Source organism: Nasonia vitripennis, chromosome 4 (assembly GCF_009193385.2).
Source record: "Nasonia vitripennis strain AsymCx chromosome 4, Nvit_psr_1.1, whole genome shotgun sequence".
NCBI lineage: Eukaryota > Metazoa > Arthropoda > Insecta > Hymenoptera > Pteromalidae > Nasonia > Nasonia vitripennis.
The window spans coordinates 12,594,843-12,616,888 of record NC_045760.1 but is presented as its reverse complement, the minus strand read 5'-3'; the positions used below and the strand labels follow the sequence as shown (position 1 = coordinate 12,616,888).

The 22,046-nt window shown below is 41.0% G+C and overlaps 2 protein-coding genes across 20 annotated transcripts in view; one reads left to right on the top strand and one right to left on the bottom strand.

Annotated features, from left to right (window-relative positions):
- LOC100119921 (golgin subfamily A member 6-like protein 22) overlaps positions 1 to 18,149 on the top strand; it is a 26,558-nt gene extending 8,409 nt beyond the window's left edge. Inside the window, exons 2-12 of one of the 18 annotated variants that reach the window (XM_008205883.4) lie at positions 5,941 to 5,994; positions 7,515 to 7,736; positions 8,042 to 8,130; positions 8,607 to 8,899; positions 12,958 to 13,005; positions 13,392 to 13,439; positions 13,678 to 13,860; positions 14,482 to 14,554; positions 15,517 to 15,729; positions 16,802 to 17,057; positions 17,132 to 18,149. In XM_008205883.4, coding sequence (XP_008204105.1) covers positions 5,941 to 5,994; positions 7,515 to 7,736; positions 8,042 to 8,130; positions 8,607 to 8,899; positions 12,958 to 13,005; positions 13,392 to 13,439; positions 13,678 to 13,860; positions 14,482 to 14,554; positions 15,517 to 15,729; positions 16,802 to 17,057; positions 17,132 to 17,731 — 2,079 coding nt within the window. In that variant the 3' untranslated portion in view covers positions 17,732 to 18,149. Of the gene's footprint in view, positions 1 to 5,940; positions 5,995 to 7,514; positions 7,752 to 8,041; positions 8,131 to 8,606; positions 8,900 to 12,957; positions 13,006 to 13,391; positions 13,440 to 13,677; positions 13,861 to 14,481; positions 14,555 to 15,516; positions 15,730 to 16,801; positions 17,058 to 17,131 lie in introns of all 18 variants that reach the window. The other 17 variants (XM_008205882.4, XM_032599378.1, XM_008205885.4 and 14 more) reach the window with 17 other exon arrangements.
- LOC100119853 (transmembrane protein 192) lies at positions 17,785 to 22,014 on the bottom strand. 2 transcript variants are annotated; one of them, XM_008205892.4, is made up of 4 exons: positions 20,224 to 22,014; positions 19,666 to 19,806; positions 19,183 to 19,579; positions 17,785 to 19,102 (listed from the first exon to the last, which is right to left on the bottom strand). In XM_008205892.4, the coding sequence occupies exons 1-4, from the start codon at positions 20,260 to 20,262 to the stop codon at positions 18,864 to 18,866; spliced, it is 816 nt and encodes a 271-aa protein (XP_008204114.1). In that variant the 5' UTR covers positions 20,263 to 22,014; the 3' UTR covers positions 17,785 to 18,863. The 2 variants fall into 2 exon arrangements, with proteins under 2 accessions (XP_008204114.1, XP_031784983.1); XM_031929123.2 differs by having other exon boundaries at positions 19,666 to 19,800; positions 20,224 to 20,610.
- Between the last annotated feature and the right edge of the window lie 32 nt (positions 22,015 to 22,046).

The following is a 22,046-nucleotide window of genomic DNA, read 5'->3' as shown; positions in this document are numbered from 1 at the left end:
GATGGAGAGGACGCGTCATGATGAAACATTTCAAACTTTTGTCTCGCAAAAGTGCGCGAAATTCAGATCGAAATTTATAGAGCAGGTATGGAAAGTATGTAGTTGTCTTGTCGCGACCGTCTATACCTCTATAGGAGAACGAATCAACGGGTCACGCAATTATAGTGTTATAGAAAGAGGATTAGTCCGATTTCGCTATCTTCACTACGAACAATGTTTTAGTTGTTTTTTCCGGCTTAGAAAACTAGCAGATCGTAGTGACGCTAATTCCATATGCGTGACCGTTACGCACTCGTGGAAAACAAAACATCAAAGACACACGTGCCGTCTGCACGTATTATTGTATAGCTATTTATGCAGTGCGAACTCTTCGTCATGATCTGTTTACACAAATTTATATGCAGTTACAGGAAAAAGGAAAAAAGATTGCGTATAGTTTCTGAATTTCGGGGGAAAAAACAATCCATTAATCACATACACTGAATTTGCGAATTTCAACATTATTTTATCCTCGACAAAAATCGCGGCGGCCGTATATTGACATAAAAAGAACCACGTGTATAGAGTAGCAGGATATATGAAAGACGCGCATATAGAAGCACACGCCGCTGCACCTTCCTTCAAACGCACGCGCGCGCGTGTTGAACGCATGAAATGATGAAAAGCAGAAAAATATAAAAATGAAAATTTCGAGAGGGAAATTAATCAATCGCGTTATTATAGTCAATGACACACCGAGCTTTAGCACGGCTGATGCACGCGCACCTATTGAATGTATTGGATATCATATACATAATATTATTTAATGCGATTGCGAGCGCTACGTGCACGAACGTAGGTATGTATAACACATGAATATATATCTATATACATACCACTAGTCGAGCAAGAATGCCCGCGCGAGTGACGATGCAATATTTACGTGCGTTTTCATGTAGACGTATGTTTTATCATTCCACTCTTACATATTATTATATTATACCTTCGTATACAGAAATTCGTCTGTATATAGTATATAGATGTATAGTGCGCGGCATTATAAAATACATCCTTCGCGCTGATGGCAGAAGTAAAATTAGCTCGTTTTGCGCACAAACAGCCCGCAGTCTCTTATAATATTTCTCGTATACTATAGTACCTACCTCCGCGCGTCTACACTAGTATCATTATTACGTTATTATTATTGTATTTCAATTCACTATTTGCGCGTTGCGGTGCGTATCTGATGCGCTGCATAACGTTCGCGAGTCATCCTTGTGAGCGTAGCTGTACCGCGGCGCTTTGGCCCTGTATATACTCCGCACGTTGTGTGTCTATATCTATATATGCGTAATCCCAAAACACCTGCACATGTATTACAGTCGTAGAATATTGCCTCTCAGAGTCAAAATCGCGTCGAGCATGCAGCAGTAGTATATTTCCCTTTCCTCAGCTCCCTCGTGTATGGATATATATATATATATATATATATATATATATATATATATATATATATATATATATATATATATTATACAGCTGTAAACGTATATGTGTGTATTTTGCACGTACAGAGAAAGCATAACCCTTTTCGCAACTCTCAGAATACACTCGTGGATCCACAGACTAACTTTTGTCACCGCCGCTCGCGACACTCGCGCACACAAACACGCACACGTTCACATTATATACACATTTCTGTCTGCATCCACACCTCCTACACACCCACTTCGCAGTCCTCTCCGCATCAGAGCCGCGGTAGCTAAATAGCACCTCCTTCTCACAGTGTGTATTTATACGTATACAGACACGTAGGTACTAGTCTCGTCCTTCGAGACGCCATTTCCATTTCCACGTACTTTTCGGAATTTCTCCGCGGCCGCGTGCGCGCAACGCGAACGGTTGCAGCGGACTGTGCATATATATATATATATATATATATATATATATATATATATATATATATGTGTGTGTGTGTGTGTGTGTGTGCGTGTGTATACACTTGCGAATGTATACGACGTATTTTGAGGACCGGGAAAATTTCTCCTTGAAAAAGCTAACTAATATAATAGCCCATAGCGCGGGGGCGACGGTAGTTTTGCGCAGGCGACTGTATCTTTATATACGAATAAATATCCGCGAGCGCAGGTCTTGTACGCGGTTTTACGCGCGAGAGTATTTCAACGATCCGCAGAAATTGAGAAAGACGCCTGCCTGCACACGCGGCGAGAGAGTTATTATAAAATCGGCCAATATCTGAATAATGGATAAACGATACGCGTACACGCAAAGTAGAAAATACTGCGTTGCGAGCTGATTATTTTTTTTTTTTTGTACTCGCGAAAGCTGAGTTTGCACTAATTAAAAAATTAGCTATACGTTCATTTCCGATTCAGCGGGCGCGTGTAATTGAAATTTAACTCGCGCGGCACACACACACACACACACACACAGCAAGCCGCACGTGTGGCAAATAGTACATCGATGAAATCGGCAGCTGTATATTCGTGCGCTTTTCGAAGAAGGGGTTCGTTGATAAAAAAGCTACCCGTTATATGTTTTGCGTGTATGTGTGTGTGGCATTTCGGAATTTCATAAAATGACGAATAAGCTGCGCGGAGTGCATAATACCGCATAATGCCCAGTAGCCGCGGGCAAACGCGCGGAAGCTTTTATTTGTTTTGCGAAGCACGTATGTATGTGTAGCGCAGGCAGGCCGGATAAAAGTATGCAAACAAAAGCGTAACTGCGGCAGCGGTCGCGCGATGATATTAAAACGCGATCAACCAATCTCTATATTATTCATTGTTATTCATTGACGATCGAAAAATTTAATATGTAAAAGCGCATCTCTTTCTATAACACACATAGACATACCCGAAAATACGCATACGTACCTTCGTGCGAGTGGCGTCCGGTAGTTAGTATATTATAGCGAGCAAAAATAAAGGCCAAGCCCCGAGTATACGATGACAATTGTTCCAAGCAAACAAGAAAAAGCAACAACGCATGACGCCTCTCTGTCTCTCTCTGTCTGTCTGTCTGTCTCTCTCTCTCTCTCTCTCTCTCCCTCTCCCCCTCTCTCTCTCTCTCTCTCTCTCTTATATTCTAATAAATAAACAAACGCACGCACGTAACGCACACGCTATGTACTGATCTGTATGAAAAAAAAAGCCGCGCTATAGCAAGCATCGTTGCTAAGTAGAGACTGCCTGACTCACGGACACATACGCACACATACACACACAGACACCCACATACACCCACACAGCCCATGAAACACAGCTGATGAAGTATATAAAACACGTGCTATTCTGGCTCTGCCGATATCTAGACGCCCCGGCACTACGTCGTCCGCGACTACCCGTCGTCGGGCGTGAGGTCGGCCCAGGAGCAGTACAGCTACTCCTACACCAACCAAAGCAGCAGCGACAGCAGCGACCGTTATGGCCGACCCCAGCGTCAGAGCTACACCAGCGAGAGCACGGTAAAGCGCGAGTCCGGGCCCTACGGCAACTACTCGACCGAGCGCAGCTCCAGAACATCATCGGGCGGCGGACCTGGCGGATACAGATCCTCCTACGAGAGCAGCACCTCCGGCAGGCTGCCCGGAGGCACGACCTATCGCCACTTCTCCTACCGCGTCTAAATCGCAGCGTTCATTATGATTAATTGGCGCGCGCACGAGCATCGCTATTATTATATATACATACATAATTATACGCAGCTTTCGTCCTCCTTGTCTACTGTATTCGCAGGATATCTCTTTATCTCGAAATCCCGCACACGTACGCCTATATTGTATTGTACATACAATTGCGCTGATATGGATATATTCGTCGATTTCGTCGAGCGCGGGAAAATTCAATTAGCGCGAATCGAACGAAAAAATAAAACTCTCCTTTCCACAATTGGCCGGGCTGCAACGCTCTAATTAAAATTTTTCATCGCCGCGCGCCGCGCATATATACACGCTGCAGCCGCGACCAGGAAATACATATACGAGTCGTCGATCGAGCGCAGCGCGTAAATGTAAAACGAATGTTTGAGCGATCCCTTCGTTCGTGCAGCGCACCAGAAGGCACACACACACATACACGGTTATACGTTACACGCCGAGAGAAGTAGTTCATTCGTGTGCCTATATGTGTGCATAGAGGGTTTTCGAGCGCCTTGCGTCGCTTTTATTAAGGTTCTCGAATATCAAAGCGCTGCTCTTCGCCTGCGTATATGTACACCTATATAATAACGCGCTCGCGGGATTCTCGGCAAAGTGTTCCCTTTGAATGCATAATAATCTCGAAGCGGTCGGACGACTATGTCGAAGAGAACATTTTGCTATCCGTTATCATGGCTTACGCTTACATTGCATTTCCTCGTGTTTTCACTCGTTTATTTATACATCTATTGTATTAGAGAAGTTCAGCATTTCGCATAATCTCTTGCTTGCATTTTTCTTTCCTTTATTTAATTTTCTACGCCTATACTATAGTCTGTATACAGTAATTAGCAACCCCAGCGGCCGTTTGTGCCAATAAACGAACGGCGATCTCGCGCGCGCGCCAAACCTTGAACTTGCGATTCAGCCTCTATATAAAGAGTGACGAGAAAACGAAACTAAAAAAATACACATAACCGTAGTCATTGTCGCAATATCTTCGAAAAATCTGTAACGCGCATTAGACAATTAACGAGGCGTTGAATTATTTACGCACACGCACACGCACACGCACACCTGCTGTTGGTCCGCGCGTCTATAGGTATATATACAAGCATAAGAACCGAGAAAAGTCTATACGGAGTGATGATTGCGCGACGCCAAAGCTTTGGCTCGAGATTGCTAGTCGCGCAAGCGGACGAATTTATACACATAAGAACGCATGCCGAGCGGTTGCGAGACGCGCGGAGAAGTTTTATTATACAAACGCACATATACTTTATACACATGCACACGCAGCAGAGAGAGCTTTTATGTATGGTCTTTTCACACTGAAATATACGTATATATTGAATACGAGTCGTCTTTCGTTTTCCCAGCACCATTCTCCAGCATCATTCCCCCCCCCCCCCCGTCGCACACACGCCGATTGCATATTATTGTTATTATTGTTGCTTATTTTACGATATGTATAATATATACCATTCCACTGTTAAAGTGGAAGTCTTGAAATATAATATTCCACATGAGCATTATCAGCGATATTATCTGATTTTAACAATATGTCAAGATTTAATCTCATTAGGCGAGAAAAAAAAGGGCCGAGCAAGCGGCTGGAAAGTCAGCTTTAACTTGATATCCGCAACGTGTGTTGAGCCAGAAAATCACTAACAGAAAATTAACCCGACTTACCTATATAGCTAGACACACAACGGGGTATAATTGGCCAGCCGCGGTTTATTATTAGATTTCAGACGCGCACGCGAGCTGGAAAATAATGCGCGCTTTCGGCTCTTTATAAAATCGTTCTCGCCGCTTTTGAAAGAAAAACGAAACAACATAGTGCACACGCGTCAGTCGCGCTATCTACATCATAATATATACATATGGTGTCTATACTCTCTTTCTGATCTATACCTGTATCTAATCTATGAATCTGTCTCTATTCATCGCATCGACATTATCAACAGCGAGCCCAGAGATTATAATTTACTATACCTAAAATCTTCATCATCTCAGAGTCCTCAAAACTTCACGAATAAAATTAGTTTCTCTATACACATATATATATATATATATATATATATATATATATATATATACCCTTATAATTATCGTATTGTTCTTTTTCTTCTCCCGACTTTTGCGTGCTACCTACTTCTGACCACGACGACGACGCGGCTAATCTCTGTCGTCGACGGGGCTCGACCGCACCAAAATAAATCAAAAACGAAAAAAAAAATATTATACGAAAACTACATCGTATGCAATTGTCACGTTGAACTTTTTCCAACTATAAAAAGCCGATACTGCAAGGCCCATTCTACTTATACAACCCCTATGCCACCACCACATACGTGAGTACTACAAGGCGTTGATCGAAGAGCTCAGTGTCAGAGTGAAGTTATTCGTCTCTCTCTCTAGCCGTGCGTGATATTATGTTGGCCGTTAACGTCAGAAATTCGTTTGGCCTATAACGAGTATATAAATAATTTTAGATTCAGCCGCGCGGCGTAATCGGAGTAAATATTTGTTTCACTCTGATGCTGAGCTGTTCACTTTATACGAATTTTTTTCCCCCTGGCTCCACTAATTTACTATAGAGTATACACATAATTCCCGACTACTTTTTTCTCACTCTCTCTTTTTTTTTTGACTTTTGAATTTTTCCATCTTTCTTGTCTTTTTTTATCTCTAGTGCAATGAGGCTGCGTATCCTGCTGATTCTGCTGCTTTTGGTTTTTTCTTCTTCGCACAATTAATTTATACACGCGCGAGAGAGCTTACCCGAAAATGCTTGGAACAGCTATAAACAGCGTTTTAACGAACCGCGAGAGAAAACGGGTGAAAAAGAAGTCGCGGAACATATCGAATCGAAGCGACGACGAGAAACTTGGTTCGAGTTTTACGGTCCGACTTGGACCTTGAAACAATAAATATATATCATTCAACCTCACGGTCCGGCATCCGCTGCGTCGAAGCCCTTGGCAAAATAACGCTTCGATTTCTATTTTTACTCTGGCAAAAAAGTCTTTAGGTCAGTAGTGGTAATGAATGAGCGAGAGAGCAATAATCCGGCTCTCTCTATATCTCTTGCTCTTTAGAGAGATCGTGAAATTAATAATTAAAGTTTTAATGGCTCAATTTATTAAATTTAACTTTTCTGATTGCATAATTAAAAGTAGTATCAGATTACTTTGACTCGCGGGCGCGCTCGAACTCGCGCAGCAGACTCGTGTATATTTATAGAAGCCTCGGCTAACGCGTGTAAAAGTTAATTCAACTGATTTCAGATAATTTAAACTCGCGCTGAAAGCAAATAACGGTATGTATATTATGATAAACGCGATATGCTGCGCTTTGCCCGCAGCTACACAGAACAAAAAAATTCTTTTTACCGTAGCGTAAAGCTTATGCGCGAATTTCGAGAGAGACGAAAATAGCCAGCCAATCCGACGACAGCCGCATATATTATAAAGAATCATCTGAAAGACAGCATCACTCGCGTTTACTCGTCGCTGAAAAAGCTCCCTTATCGCCGGCAAAATCTCCGCGCGGAGAAAAAAACGCTTACACCGGGCACACGAGCTCTCTCACGCCTGGCCTGGCCGCATAATTATTCCAACGCTTTTGACAAAAAAATCTCTTAAAGGCAGCTATATACACACCGCCGAAAGCGATATTCCTCCGCACAGCCGCTATGCGCGTGAAATAATGCTGCGCATCTCATCTCTATTCTCTCACTTTTCAAGCCTGCAACAGCAGCGAATGCGAGTGTAAAAATATTAAAAAATAAAAAAACAAAATATGCTCATTTATAATTGAGATAAAGAACAGACGTATACTAGCAAGATTCGCGATGTCTTAATTTATATAGCTGAGGACGATACCTCACATGCCGTACACGGCGCACAAGAGGCTCGTTTCCATAGTACACTCGCCGGTGCGCATTTACCACTCCGGCACTTACCTGCCGATAAAGATACACTCGCGCGTCAGACCCAGCATCATAGCGGCAGAGCTCAACAGGATACGCTACCTCACCAGGCCGTCCAGCAAGTCTTATACGGAAGAGTACCTTAACTCCAGAGACTACATTGTAAGTCGAAAATTTGTAAGTTTCGCCAACGCTGCGACCATTTATGTTGCGGCTATAGATGTGATTTACCGCTTGTGCTCTATAAATGTATTGCACGAGAGGTCTTACTTGTTGAATACTCGTTTCTGGTCGATTCTTTTTCGCGAAAAGCATATAAACGTAGTTTCTAGTCGAATCTGTGCAGTAGAATAGATTTCGTTGAATGTCGATGATGAAAGACCAGATTTTGCAAAAATTATTTGAATACACGTTGATACACTACTGAGATGGCAAAAAGAGTAATGGAAAAATGGTGTTCGATCTAGGACTTCGATGATGAAACCAGGGAAATTCGCGCGAAGACGGACAATCTCCTCCGCAAAATCCACGTCTTTGTACCCCGACCCTCAATCAGGTAAGAATCCTTTGAAAAACCATACCGCGCTTTCGCGTTCTAAGTAGAATAACCGCTGTACGGTCGGACGAGCGCGTTCAGCCTTTTCAATTTCCTAACCCAGTTATCTTTTCTGGGAAAAACAATCAATCGCGCCATCCGGATTTTCACCTGTTAAGAAACGCCCGTTTAAAAATAGCGGCATTTTTCCGGCGTGCCGAGAAGAATAATCCGCGTTAAGAACTCGTCTCTCGGCGCGGCGGCTTCTGTCATCGTAAACTATTGTGTTTCCGAGGCGTCTATTATTAAACGCTCACTATCAATCTATAGACGCTCTCGCTTGCTCGCGGTTTACGCAACGCGTGTGGGATTTAAATCCGCGGCGTGTCTGGCTGCACCCGACCTCGTTCTACTGCGGCCGAAACACGAATAACTCTTTCGGCGCGATCGATGTCCGATGGAACAAAAAACAAACAAAACAATATCTCTGTCCCCAGCAACTACGACGAAACCTCGCCGGAGCGTCTGCGCAGCGATGACTACGTGCGTCGCATCATCAACGCGAAGAACTCGCGCAAGGACATTGAGAGCCTGCCCTGGTACAGCACACCGGAGAAGCACCGCGACATCGGGGCCGGTCACTTGGCCTGCATCAAGTACGCCGGTGGTAGGCCCCAGTCGAAACGCCGACCTTACTACACGGTTGGCGACCTGGTGCCCGGAGACGTCAAGAGCGACGTCAAGCTCATGAGCTACTACATGAAGAACCGCAAGGCCGCCGAGGACGCCTGTAAGTCTAGAGCACGTCGTGACCAAAGCTGTATAGCCTCGCACACTCACAGTAACGATAACGATGGCACAGACCTATTGTAAACACACGAGATGTTATACAATTTCTATTATACACGTTTTATAATACACCTGTTTGTTACTTTTTTTTCTCATGGTATACAATTTTTTTTCTATATTCAAACACGCAATGCTCGACGCGCACGCATTTTCTCTCGCCAGTATATTTTATTTTTTACGCCCCACACACACACACACACACACACTTTTTCTTTGTCGAAATGTTGAATTCGCATATCTGTCTGTCAGCTCTATTTGTTTGTTATTTATTTATTTTTTCATCTCTGGGATTTGGCAGAGGTCTGCAGCATTTCTGTATGCGGGACGTGGACGCATTACGTTACTTACACACCCTCGCGCGCGCGCCGCTTTTTCGTCGTTGTCGTGCGTATGACACTGCGCGTATACAACAACGACACGCGCGCAATCGACGTGTGTTTTTGGTACACAAAACCGTCGGTGTACATGTTGCCGATGCCGTAACCAAATGCGTTCACCGTCCGCGTAGACTTTTTCCCTTTCAATTACTGCTCTCTCGCACACATATATCTATATACCTATACACATAGGAATCTTTAATTATATTGATAAATCAAGGCGGCCTCGAGACGTCGTCGTGTGATTTGCACTTTTTTTGTCTTTTTTGTTCCTTTATACACAATATACTTTTATACTTTTACCTTTATTTCGTTTATCTGTATTTGTATTTACACGCTCACGCATACATGCATTATTATACTTTCTGACGTGTCTGAAGGATTTCCTCCTCTTTTCATTGTTTTCTGTGTATGTAAGACGTGCATTTATTTTTATTATTTAAATAATACACGCACTTATTCCTCTCTCTTTCTGTTATGTTTATACCTCTCTCTCTCTCTCTCTCTCTCTCTCTGTCTTTCCGGCACATGTCTTTAACAATAATTAAAAGTCACGCGAATATATTATATATACGAGGATCGATTTATTTTATATTTTTGTTTGTGTACACGCACACGATGTTTATCCAGCCGGCGTCGCATCGAGAAAGCAAAGAGAAAAAAGAGCACGATATAATGCATAAACGAAGCATCGGTTGCCGCTGCGGACTGATGCATATGTAAAGCAGTGCATACATAAAGAGAAGAGAGCGAGAAAATCTCGGAGGCAATGAACGCGCGGCAGCCGCATAAACGCTCGAGCCCGTGAGCTGCGGCGAAAAATATTCTCGAGCGAGCGAGAAAAAGCGAGAAAGTACAGCAATAACAACGAGAGCTATATATAGACATACAGTATATCAATAGTAGGGCAAAAAATAAGCGCAAGCAAAAATATAATATATATATATATATATATATATATATATATATATACACACACGCAGTCGCTATATCTGCATACAATCACATATTATAAGAGGTATATACATATATAGACGCAATAGCCGACAGCTATACGAGCACAGCGGTTTTCTCAACGTTTCAGGCGGCAAGCAAATCTCCAAGCAGGCATCTGGTTGGAGAGATCGCGTCCCCGAGCTGTACGAGGATCCCACTAAAGCGAAACCCAAAGTGGAAGAGGAAGCCGAGGAGGACTGAGACCATAAAAATGCGCCCATCGAGATCACCCCCGCCCCCTCTCTCTCTCTCTCTTTCTCTCTTTCTCTGAACACCCCGACGACCCCCACCCCTTTTAATAGCCCCTCCACCCCCATTAACCCCTTGACATAAACACGCCATACTCTGCACCCTTATAATATATATTTCAACGTCACCTCTTATTCTGACTTCTGGCCCACCACTTTACGTCGTCTCTGCCATTTTTGTTTATTACGACTATACTACTGTATACTTCTTGTAGATCGGTTGTCTATACTTAGCTTATTATTTCGTCCATTGCGCGGTTCTCCGCTGATTTCTGCAACGGACGTTGTTTTGAAAATTACACATTCGCACGCATACACGTAGATTAGTGGGAGAACAGACCACGGATACGGGGGAGCATGACAAGGTTTAATTTAAATTAAAATTTCCATTCGAACGACGCGATAAATGCGACACTATAACTCTCTCATTGGCTCTGGCAGTACGAAAAATTATACACGCACACATACGTATACGTGAGAAGATCCTATATATATCTGTTGGTGGTCGTTAATAATTTTAGTAATGTTGGTCGTTCATAATATATTTTTCACATCGAAGCGCGCTGCGGAGATAATGTTTTTGCAAACGCTCTTTAAAAATATTTACACTACGAGGCGTCCTATTTTAAAAGCCATTCGATGCAATAAGGGCCAGTATTTTATTATATTTTACGACATTATATCTTCGCCGTGAAATAATGTGATTATCTCTGGTGAAAAAAATATCAAACGATGTTAACGCACACGACGACGAACAACAATATATAGAGGACAGAAAAAAAAGTTCAGGATCTTTTTTATCGAACGACACTTTACATTGTACACGATTTCTCAAACGAATATAATAATATATACATTAAAAAATCGAGAGGAAAAGAATAAAACTTGAAAAATCAAATAAAGAAAATTTGTAAATTTATCAAAAACATGTATTTCTTACCTTTTAATGATCCCTGTAATTTCACTTGCCTACACGATACGTTCCCCAATTAGACAAAAAAAAAATTATCAATCCGAGGTAAGACCATACTCTCAGTGCGTGTCGCTTCAAATTCTAACGACCTTTCCGTTACCTCGAGTGTGAGGGGGATAAACTTAACGTAAGCTGTATACAAGGGATCGAAAATTCTCGATTTTTAAAACAAAAATTATTTGTGATTCATGATCAGAATTCATTTGTCAACTCGCTCGTTGTTTCACGCCGACGCAAGAGGATTCGCGCATATTTATAAACTTTAATAAATAAACTCAGCGAATTCAAATTTAGAGGTGAATACACGAAATCCATCTTAACATTTAACCAGATAATATACTTTCGAATTTTGAATGGCTTTACACATGTGGCGCTTTTAGTATTATTATACAAATCCTCTTTCCTCGGCGTGTATATATAGTCGTTCCGGACCGCGCATTAAGTGACCCCCGCGTAGCCGGACGCATCTCTCTCCTGCACTCGAGGGCACCTGACGAAGAGAATATAATCTCATTTGGCCCTTATAACAAAAAGCGCCCGAAGTTTCCCGCGCAACCATTTACGCCACTCTAACTTCGCATATGTGGCGAGAGTGACGCTGCAGCCGAAAAAAAGGACGAATGTCCCGAAGCGCGCGCATATAATTATAATAATATATTATACGCATTTATGAGCCGTTCGCAGCCTCTCACGACGACTCTGACTATATAATATATATTTATAATAATGCAGCGTCTCATTATTCTAAAACTCATCCATCAGCGCGCCGTCAAGCCCATATATAAATATACTGCGATACTGCAGACCCGATATATCATCATGTATGTAAACCCTCGCCTAACCGAACTCTCTTTACCCCTCATAAATCGCCCCACTTAACCCCCATATGTGTATGCATATATGAATATAGCTCTCTCACGTCATTTCATTTGTTTCGTGTGTACCTAATGATGGCTGTACGGCTGTATAACTACAAACTACAAATATCGTGATGTTATAAGTATACTCAGGCTTATGCGTCGCGTTTAGCGCGCCGATTGAGATCCATACGCGCTCGATCTCTCTCGCGCGCGGACGTCGAGCGCAGAACGAGAAAATAATATTATATCGACAATATAAGTGCTGTTATAGATCATCCGGCTTCCAAGCTTTCCTCGATACAACTCATTATTTTTTTTTTTTTCTTCGACTTTACGTATCTAACTTGTGCGCAACGTAACAACGCTTTGATTTTTTGCTCTCTGATGGTATATGCAGCTATAGCGCGCAAAGTTGTTTTTTTCGCAGCGAACATCACTTTGCAAACGCTTTGCCCTCGCGCTGAAAACAAAACGATCGCAGCATATAGAGTGTGTACATACTGTGATTTGCAAAATGAAAAAAAAAATATCCATTTTCTTCGCAGCGCCACAAAGCGTACAGCATAGCGAACGCGCTAAAGAGGCACAGAATGGTTAGTATAGCGCCTTTTATAATATAATTGAAAATTGAAAACTAAAGAACGAATAACATACCGCAAACAGAAGCGGATGTACTTTCCAATTTCGCTTGATATCTGCTGATGGAATGAAAAACCGTTCCTTTGACTGTACTCTTTCGCGCTGTAATTAAAATATTTTCCACTCTGCGTTATACGTGTACAAAAGAATTACAAAAGGTAATTCGCACAAATTGAAAGTCGCACACTCTTTCTCTCTATATATAATATGAATTGAGTTTCAAAGAAGATTAAATTGTAAAAATTATTAAAACAAAAAAAAAGTTCTCTAATAATTACCCCCAAGTTTTTTGTGTCAATGTACTGTGTAAATACTCCCTCTGTGTTTCTGTAAATTTTAGCTCCGGCTCCTTCAGTCACATGGGCCGACGAGGTCGTCCACGAGGAAGGTAAGCGCCAACTTCGATCCTCACTGTACTCTCCTTCCTCCTTTGTGTACACAGAAAATAAAACTACTCGTGTCTCGTTCACCCGCGCGCGCACACACACACACGCACACACACATGCATCTCCCTTGTCACTTCGCTCATCACATCAGCACCTCCGTATCGCTCTTCCTTACAACGTTCCTTCAAATCCGCCGAAGTTTACTTAGCACTTGTGTATATGTGTCCTGTCCGTGAGTAGAGCTACCCGAAGAAGAGCCGGTAGAGCAGCAGAAGCCTGTCGAAGAAGAGCCAGTGGTAGAAGTCGAGGTCGAGCTGACGGCGGAAGTCCAGCTGCCGAAGCCGAAGAGAAAGAAGGAGAAGAAGCCCGTCCCGGAGAACAATGACGTCGAGGACATGGAGGCCGAGTACAACGTGGACGGTGGTATATGCTAACTCCTTCTCTACGCAATCTCGTCTCCTCTACTTTTCTCTCTTCTTCCGCGCGGATTTATACAATACACGTGTAGAGCTGCTCCGTGTATGTGTGTTGACTTTCTTTGTCGGATCCACTCGTATGGCCGCTGACCCCCTTTGTGAACTTCCTCTCTGTTTCTCTAGCCCCTGTGTTTCCTTCTTTTTGTAATCAGCGGATTCTTGTCCTTATTGTTTCTCATCTCTGCTCTCTGCTCTATCTCCCTCATCTGTGTTTCAATGGTAATCTAGCCCCGGATCTATACCGCATTGTTCTCATCATTCTCTCTCTCTCTCTCTCTCTCTCTCTTTCTCTCTCTCTCCTTTTCATTATATACTTTACTTCTCTTTTATGCACGAGAAAAGTCTCATTTCATTGCGCTCATCCATCGAATATTTCATTCATATTTCCAATATAAGCTCGGATTTAAGACAACGTGCAGTTAAATTCGAGTACAATAATGCGCGCAGGATGCTGCTGCATTGTATACAAATTCAAGCTTTATTATATTACTGTACCGTTTCTTCTCAGGCTCGATGATATTATGCGCTTTGTGAAATACCGAGTGATTTTATTTTTATGGCTTTTCAGTGAAAAAGCAGCCAGACGACGAGACAATAAAGAAAGTCCAGGAGTACCTCGACAAGAAGGCCGCTGAAAAGAAGTAATGGACCTACTGACTTAATCTTTACCATATAAAAAATGAGCATGCTTGTGTTTTCATTTTCAGACTTTTTTTGTTCTTTACATAACAACAGTATTGTTATATGACGTCGTCGTAAAGTTGCCATGGTCAATTTTCGCTAATTTTTATCTTAATTTTTTTTATTCGTGGACTTCTGTCTGCAGGAAAAATTACGGTATTGGACATTCGAAACTGAGACAGTTGTCCACGACGACCGATAGTTCAAAATCGATTTCAGCGGGAAACTTTAAGACGACTTTCTAAACGCTCGAGCTAATTCATTTAGATGATACACTTAATTGTAATATGGTGAGGCATTTGAAAACTTTCCCAGAAAGGTCTAGGTATACGCACTGCTTTCACGCAAATGACACACTTGATATTATACTTAATTGCTTAATTATGTTTACCCATTTGCCTTAAGCTGTTCTGTCTCTTACTCTCCCACTCCGGAGCCCGCTTACATAGTTCCTAGTACTAGCAATCTAACATATAGGCTGGGCTTTGTTGCGCATTTTCGAAGGAGGAAGTTTAATGAATACAGGTAAAAACCTTGAGTTTTTAAAGTTTTTACTCTGATTTAAAATCCGTGCGATTTTTAGAGTATTCGTGAGCTGATATATAGGCACCGCTATATAAGACAGCACGCCTGGCTCGATCGAATGAAAGCAAAATCGGTTGCTATGCGGATAAAATCTAGAAATGCGGACTTCGTACGCAATCCACAGATCGTAACGGCGTTACGAAAAAACCCAACAAACAAACTCTCTAGCTAATTGCCTATATATTATACTGTATATACATACAGAATTGCGATAGCAACTATGGCAAGCATGGCCCAATCGAATTAGCTGCATGTTCTGATATACAACCCGATTTTCACGCTGAATTTGCGAAATCGACCCTCGTACATTGAAATATGATACATCGACTATTTTCAGAATGGAAGAGGAGAGGCGAGCCTGGGAACTGGCCGAGGCGAGAAGAGTCGCAGAAGAGCTTGAAATCGCCAGACTAGCCAAGATCAAGCAAGAGGAGGATATCCGCATCGCGGAAATCAAGGAACAGGAGAGGCTGGAAGCTGAGAAACAGGCCATAATCGAGAGAGCCGAGGCTGCCAGACAAGAGGCCGAGAGACTGGTCGAAGACGAAAAGTAAGGATACACGTACATATAGACTCGAGTTTATACAGAGAATTATATAATAATGATGGCTAGGATGAGCCGATGCTCCAAGACAAAAAAGGAAACCAGTGTGTGTGTGTGTATATAATATTTTCAAAGTTGTGCAACAGCCCTACCGATCACGGCGGAGCGTCGTGAGTGTCGTACCAAGAAACGCACTGCTTGCTGTTGCACGATAGTTTAGAATGTAAATATATATTAATGATCGGGCAAGTGGTTATTGGATAATGTTATTTGTATGCGCACGAATCGATTCATTCCTTTGTATGATATGGTATAAATTGACTTAAATTCAGCAAAAAATCGCGGTGTATATAGTCGTAACAAAAATTGTATATAATATGTGCATGTTATTAGTTTTGTTATACGAGACCTGTAAATATATGACGTAATATACATATCAAATGATCGTTGATCGTTTTAATAAGCAAATTTTTAGTATTTTATTTAGTTGTACTCTAAAACAAGAATCACGTGATGTTTATAATCCCCCCCGCACACGTATGATTGTACTAATCAAATAAGTAGGTGCTATAACACTAACGAAAAATATTCGAAACAAACATTTAATTTCAACCTTTTTCAACTGATGCGTTGAGTTTAAAAAAAAAAACAAGTAATAGAAGTCAAGTAAAAAAGAAAAACAGGTCAGTAAATCGTCGGGTATACTTTCACTAGTTGCATATTTCATGTCAGTATTATTTGTGGATATACGTTCTCTCATAGTGTATTTATTTGTCAATAAAACTTTTTTGTGCGATAAAATTTCGATTGTATTATACATGATCGTTTGACTGAATTTGTAATGTTTGTTTATTATATTTTGTATAGTACCACGTAGAGTAAATACTTATATCAGGTATATATCGATTATGACTTGTTTCGTTTTTTTGCAGTGCGCCAGGGCTGTCTATTTTTCTCTCGACACGAGAAGTTAATTTTTTTATATATTTATATTTTTTGAAAATAGTTTTTTTATGGAATGTGAGAGCCGTTGTATGGCAAATGGCGACAAATTACTGAGACGAAAATCTGCTTTTAGATTATACAACGAAGCCGTAGCGCAAGCAATCGCCGACGAGGAAGAGCGCTTGGCCAAAGAGAAAGAAAAGGAGGATCAGAAGAAACAGGAAGACGAGGAGGAAAAAGTTGTCCAGCTAGAGGCGACCAACGGCGTGGCCAGCGACGGCGTCGTCGTTGACGAACACCACTCCGAGGAACACTCCATTCACCAGGACCTATCGGACCAGGACAACGAGGCCAAGCCCTACGAAGTCGATCACGACGAAGACACACAGGTAAATCAACGTGAAAACTTGATAAATGATCGACAAGAAATGCAACAGAATAAAAAAAAAACGAAAATTTTCAGGTCGAGGAAGACGTACACGATGAGCCCGAGGAACTCGAGAACCCCTTCGTCGACGGCGAAGGAGCGTCAATCTCGGCCGAGGTAGACGAACCGGCCCCGGAGACGCCAAAGGTCAGGGAGAGCGGAGGCGCCGGTGGAGAGCAAGGCTTCGACTGGTCCGAGTACGACAACGAGCCCGAGGGTGAAGAGACCGGTGCGGAAGAGCAGGCGCCCGAGGTTCAGGAAGAGAGCAGCACTGCTGGCGAGCAACAGGTCTTCGACGAGTGCGAAGTTGCTAGCCAGGCAGAGGCCGACGAAGCTCAGATCGAGGAGTCCCAGGTGATGGAGGAAGCGCGGGTGGAGGAGGAGGAGGCGAAGGTGGAGAAGGAGGAAGAAGAAGTCGCACAAGAGGAAGAGGTCGCACAAGAAGAGGAGGAAGCACAGGCGACGGAAGAAACGCAAGAGGAGGTAGAGGAGGCGCAAGAAGCACAGGTTGAAGAGGTCGAAGCGACGGAAGAGGTACAGGTTGAGGAGATTGAAGCGACGGAAGAAGAGGCCAAGTCTGAGGACAAGTCTGTCCACGATGCGTCCGAAGAGGAGGAGGAAGAGGAAGAGGAATAGATTTAGCTTACTATTTATAACTATGTAATATTTATACGATGAATATTCTCTTATTCAGTTCTATATTTATATTTGAAAAAAAATCTTCGTCATCATGTTATTTTACAATTTTATTCACTTATTTATTGCTCTAGTTGAATATGACTACGTTGTATTTAGGTAATGCTCTGTTGTTGTCTTTTTTCGACTATTATTATGTATATGTACACAAAACTTTTTTTTTTGATAGTTTGTAAATGCGTCGACTTTTTCTAGTAATATTTTACAATATAAGCGGACCAAAGTGATCGGGCCTAAGACAGCTTACGATATCTTTATGGAGGTTCTATGAAAATGTAATGTTGATAAAGGTGTTTTGAGTATTTATGTGTTTAATGTTGAATGTATTTGTTGAAATATATTTAACTCGTAACTCGATTATACATCATAATATTTATTACTCCCTACGACCTGTTCCACCAAATAACCATCTTTCCCAACTTAAAAATATAGCATGAAAATAATCTTAATATTTTCGACTACATTGAAAATTGCAGATACACTATATTGAATTTCCTTGTATACATATAATGTATAAAAAATCTCATTATTTAGCATAATTTTTGACAAATTTATTAAAAAATTATTCAAGTTACGGTTTTGGAGATTCTTAAACCGAACATTTTATAGTTTATAATACCTAATAATTATTAATTCTAGCGATACGCATACTTTTTTTAATAAAGTAAAGTTAATGAATTTTGTATTGACAAGTCACAAATAAAACCTAAATAACTATACAATAGCTAATAATCGAGCTAATAATACAATGGGCTTGTCACCAAATATACAAAATAATATCTAATACCAGGGTTATGATGTTTTTGAGATTATATATAGAATTTTTAATGAAGCAAAAAAATAAGGTACATTACATCTATCTCATGAAAATATATGCATTTTCTATAAAATTTATAAAAAATTGACTATATTATATTGTCATCCAAAAATAACGAGTAACAAATCTTTAGGTAATTAGTATTGATAGTTCAATTCACTTGGGAATTGAACAAAAGTTCCCGTATTTGTCACTTTTATCACACATATTCACTTGTGTCATGAATTAATTTATCATTCTTTACTTGGGAAGAATTTAAGATTGCATTGCTCTGCGATGAGATGCTAGAAGCATCATTCTATGGCTTAATCTTACATTATGATCTCTTAAATACCTAATCAAGTCTGCTTGTTTTTCAAGCAGTTCAGCCAAATTTAATCCTCTTTGGTGATACCCTACTTCACCGGTGTACGAGTCTTGAGTGAAAGACATGAGCCATTCCTCTCGGGTAACATCTGGTGGTGGCTTTGTTCGATTGAATCTAACAACTCTCTCTGCAATGTCAATAATTCATTTTTAGTTATGACAGACTATATCATTTTGAAAACCATCATCAAAGAGAAAAAAAACTTACTAATGTAATTTATGTAGACTGGTACTATAATTATTAACTCAAAAGTAGTTAATAAAAGAATATAATTTAATGGTGTGAACCACTCGGAAGCCCTGCAGTAATTTTCATAGTTGTTCTTGTGGGTATGATGTAAAATCACTGATAGCAACAAGTAGATTGTATTCCACAATGACGAGATGAACAGAGGTGTTCTGATGTGTTGATAAGTTGATTGGTAAAAGTCTAAGTAGCCACATATTCTAAGGGTGTGGTGTCTTGCTTTCACCAAATGATCGACTACCATGATAAGTAACCAATAGGCACAGTGAAGATAGAGCAGTACAAAGTAGGTGTCGCATTTATTTTTTTCTTCAGGCCACATAGATACAAATATTATTCCAGTAATTTCCAAGGCTACCTGTAAATGAATGAGATGAAATATTTAGTTAGTAAACAATAGCAATAGCATGGACATATTAAATTTTTGTATCAATTAATACTTACTCCAAAGATAAGAGGCACAGCAACAATTGGAATCGTATCCAACTTTTGAAAACTCTCTTGCTCTTGGGCAACCAAGACAGGCTGAAGATATTCTTCATCGTCCATGTTTAATGATGCATCAAAAAATACAGCACCCTGAAACTGAATATGGTACAACTCTATGATCAATGTTAAAATGAATTATGAAAACAAAAAATGTCTCTCTATACTTATTCTCTTTACACAGAACAATATAAATCGATGTCTCAAGCAATGAACAAATGAACTAATAATCAGTGAAAGATTATTCAGAGAATGAGTAGAAGTACTCGATGTTGATAACAAACTTACAAATCTCTCAAGTTTACAGCAATTAGCACTTGTTATAGGAATAATGCGATAGGGAATGACTCAAAAAAATATAGGTTAGAAGTAATATAACAAATCAAAGTACGTAGATTAATCATCTACTACATAACTGGGGAGCATTTTGACGTTAGTAGAGCTCGAAGAGGTTAAAACGAGCCAGGATATCAAACATTATTTTCTTATTAGAACGAAGAGATGTTATTCACTTACACTGCCAGAAGTACTTAAATGACGTGTGAGACTGACCATTCCCCGCTGAACAAAGAGTAAATGACGATTGGAAGTGGCAAGTAAAAGTAAATAATCAGACTTTGCTCCCCAGCCTTTGACGTTTTATCGTATTTTCTTGTTTTACGCCATTTCTCTGTTTGGCTCTCACATCTAACAGCTTAGCACAGCCACGAAAGACTGCAGCGACAGTAGAGGAGAAAATTTCGTGAAACACATGATCGGCCGATGACGCATACCTTAAATATGTGTAAGTATGTATGAACGGCTACGAGTTGAAGTATTCACGTACGCGTTTGCTATGACTATATCTACGTATACGTGTGCCCATTATATTACGTGTTATGCATTGACTGTTTACTTTGGCAGTTAACTCAAGAGAAGGTACTGCGCGGACGGTACGACGCCATTCGCGATCCCGAGTTTACGACTGTATTATGTGTCGTCGGGAATGAAGAGTTTTGGTTTACCGACAAGAAGGTGCACTTTCACTTGCAGGCAGCGGCGGTGGCGGAATTTTTGAAAGTTGTATTCATTGTTATATACTTGATGGCACATTCTTAAATTTAAATTTATTGATATCAACTTTTACTGACATACACTTAGTATTTCTGAAAAATTTCATTTGAATATATTTTCAACGATTCATGAGAACAAATGTTTTCAAAGACGATTATAGATTTAAATAGAAAAACACGAAGAACCTTTTATCGTAGGCATGTGTTAATATCAATATCGGTAAGTCATCGCTTTCAAAGTTTCACTACAGAAGTTGAAAATAAAATAGTCTCACTATAAAGTTGTATCCGTAGAAGAAATTCATAATGATAAGGACGAGAGTATAAAAAGCTCGCGCGCAACGTAACGTGAACCTATAAGAAAAGGGAGCGGCGTTAATATGCGCATATACCGAGGACAATGTACTCAAGATCGTTCCACTTTCGCTCCTACGCTTATTCTTCTTTCAAAACATAAACTACACGAGACTCACGCGCATGCACGTTATAAAATCTAGCTGAATCATGAAATCAAGTACAATTTATTGCACCGCCTGCGCACGTGTATGCAGATATAGCACCTCCATGAACCTCTTAGATAAATTTACAAGCGCGACAGAATAATGATAAAAAAAATATAAGAGTAGGCATAAAGCTCTGAAATAAACGAACGTTCACTAGAACACACGTATATCCAAGCACCGCAGCGCGAGCATAATCTCGAGCGATCTCGCTAAATGGGATTTCGCTAGTAGCTCGAGCTTGCGAGAGCGCTAAATAACTAGAAACCTTATTCTGTACACATATGTTTATCGGCCACCTGCTCTACTACTCCAAATTTCCAGCCGTCTCTGCATGAGTATGCTACTCCTTACCTATTCGCTGTGAGCACATACCGTGGCGCCCTCATTTCGGGAGTACATCCCATGTTAAATCTTATGGGCGAAAAATAGTTCGAGCGGCCGCCATTAGCAATTTCCATAAGATTACGCGTGAAAAGTGACACCAGCGCCAGCCCTCCCCTCCAACGACGCGCTCACAGCGAATACACACACATTCCTACTCTCTCAGCATATAGTATACATTATAATAATAATACATTATATAGAATATATACTTATACCTACTCTTCCTACATGCATGATGTTAAAGCAGTAGCAGATGCGTCAAAAGGCATTTGCCCCTGCCACGACGGCTAATATGCAGCAGCCGCGTGATGTGGAAAAACTTGTATAGGTGCAGCGCAGCCATTGCACCGCAAGCTCGTGTACACAATATACTCGCAGAGATCAACGCGATCGTGGTCTC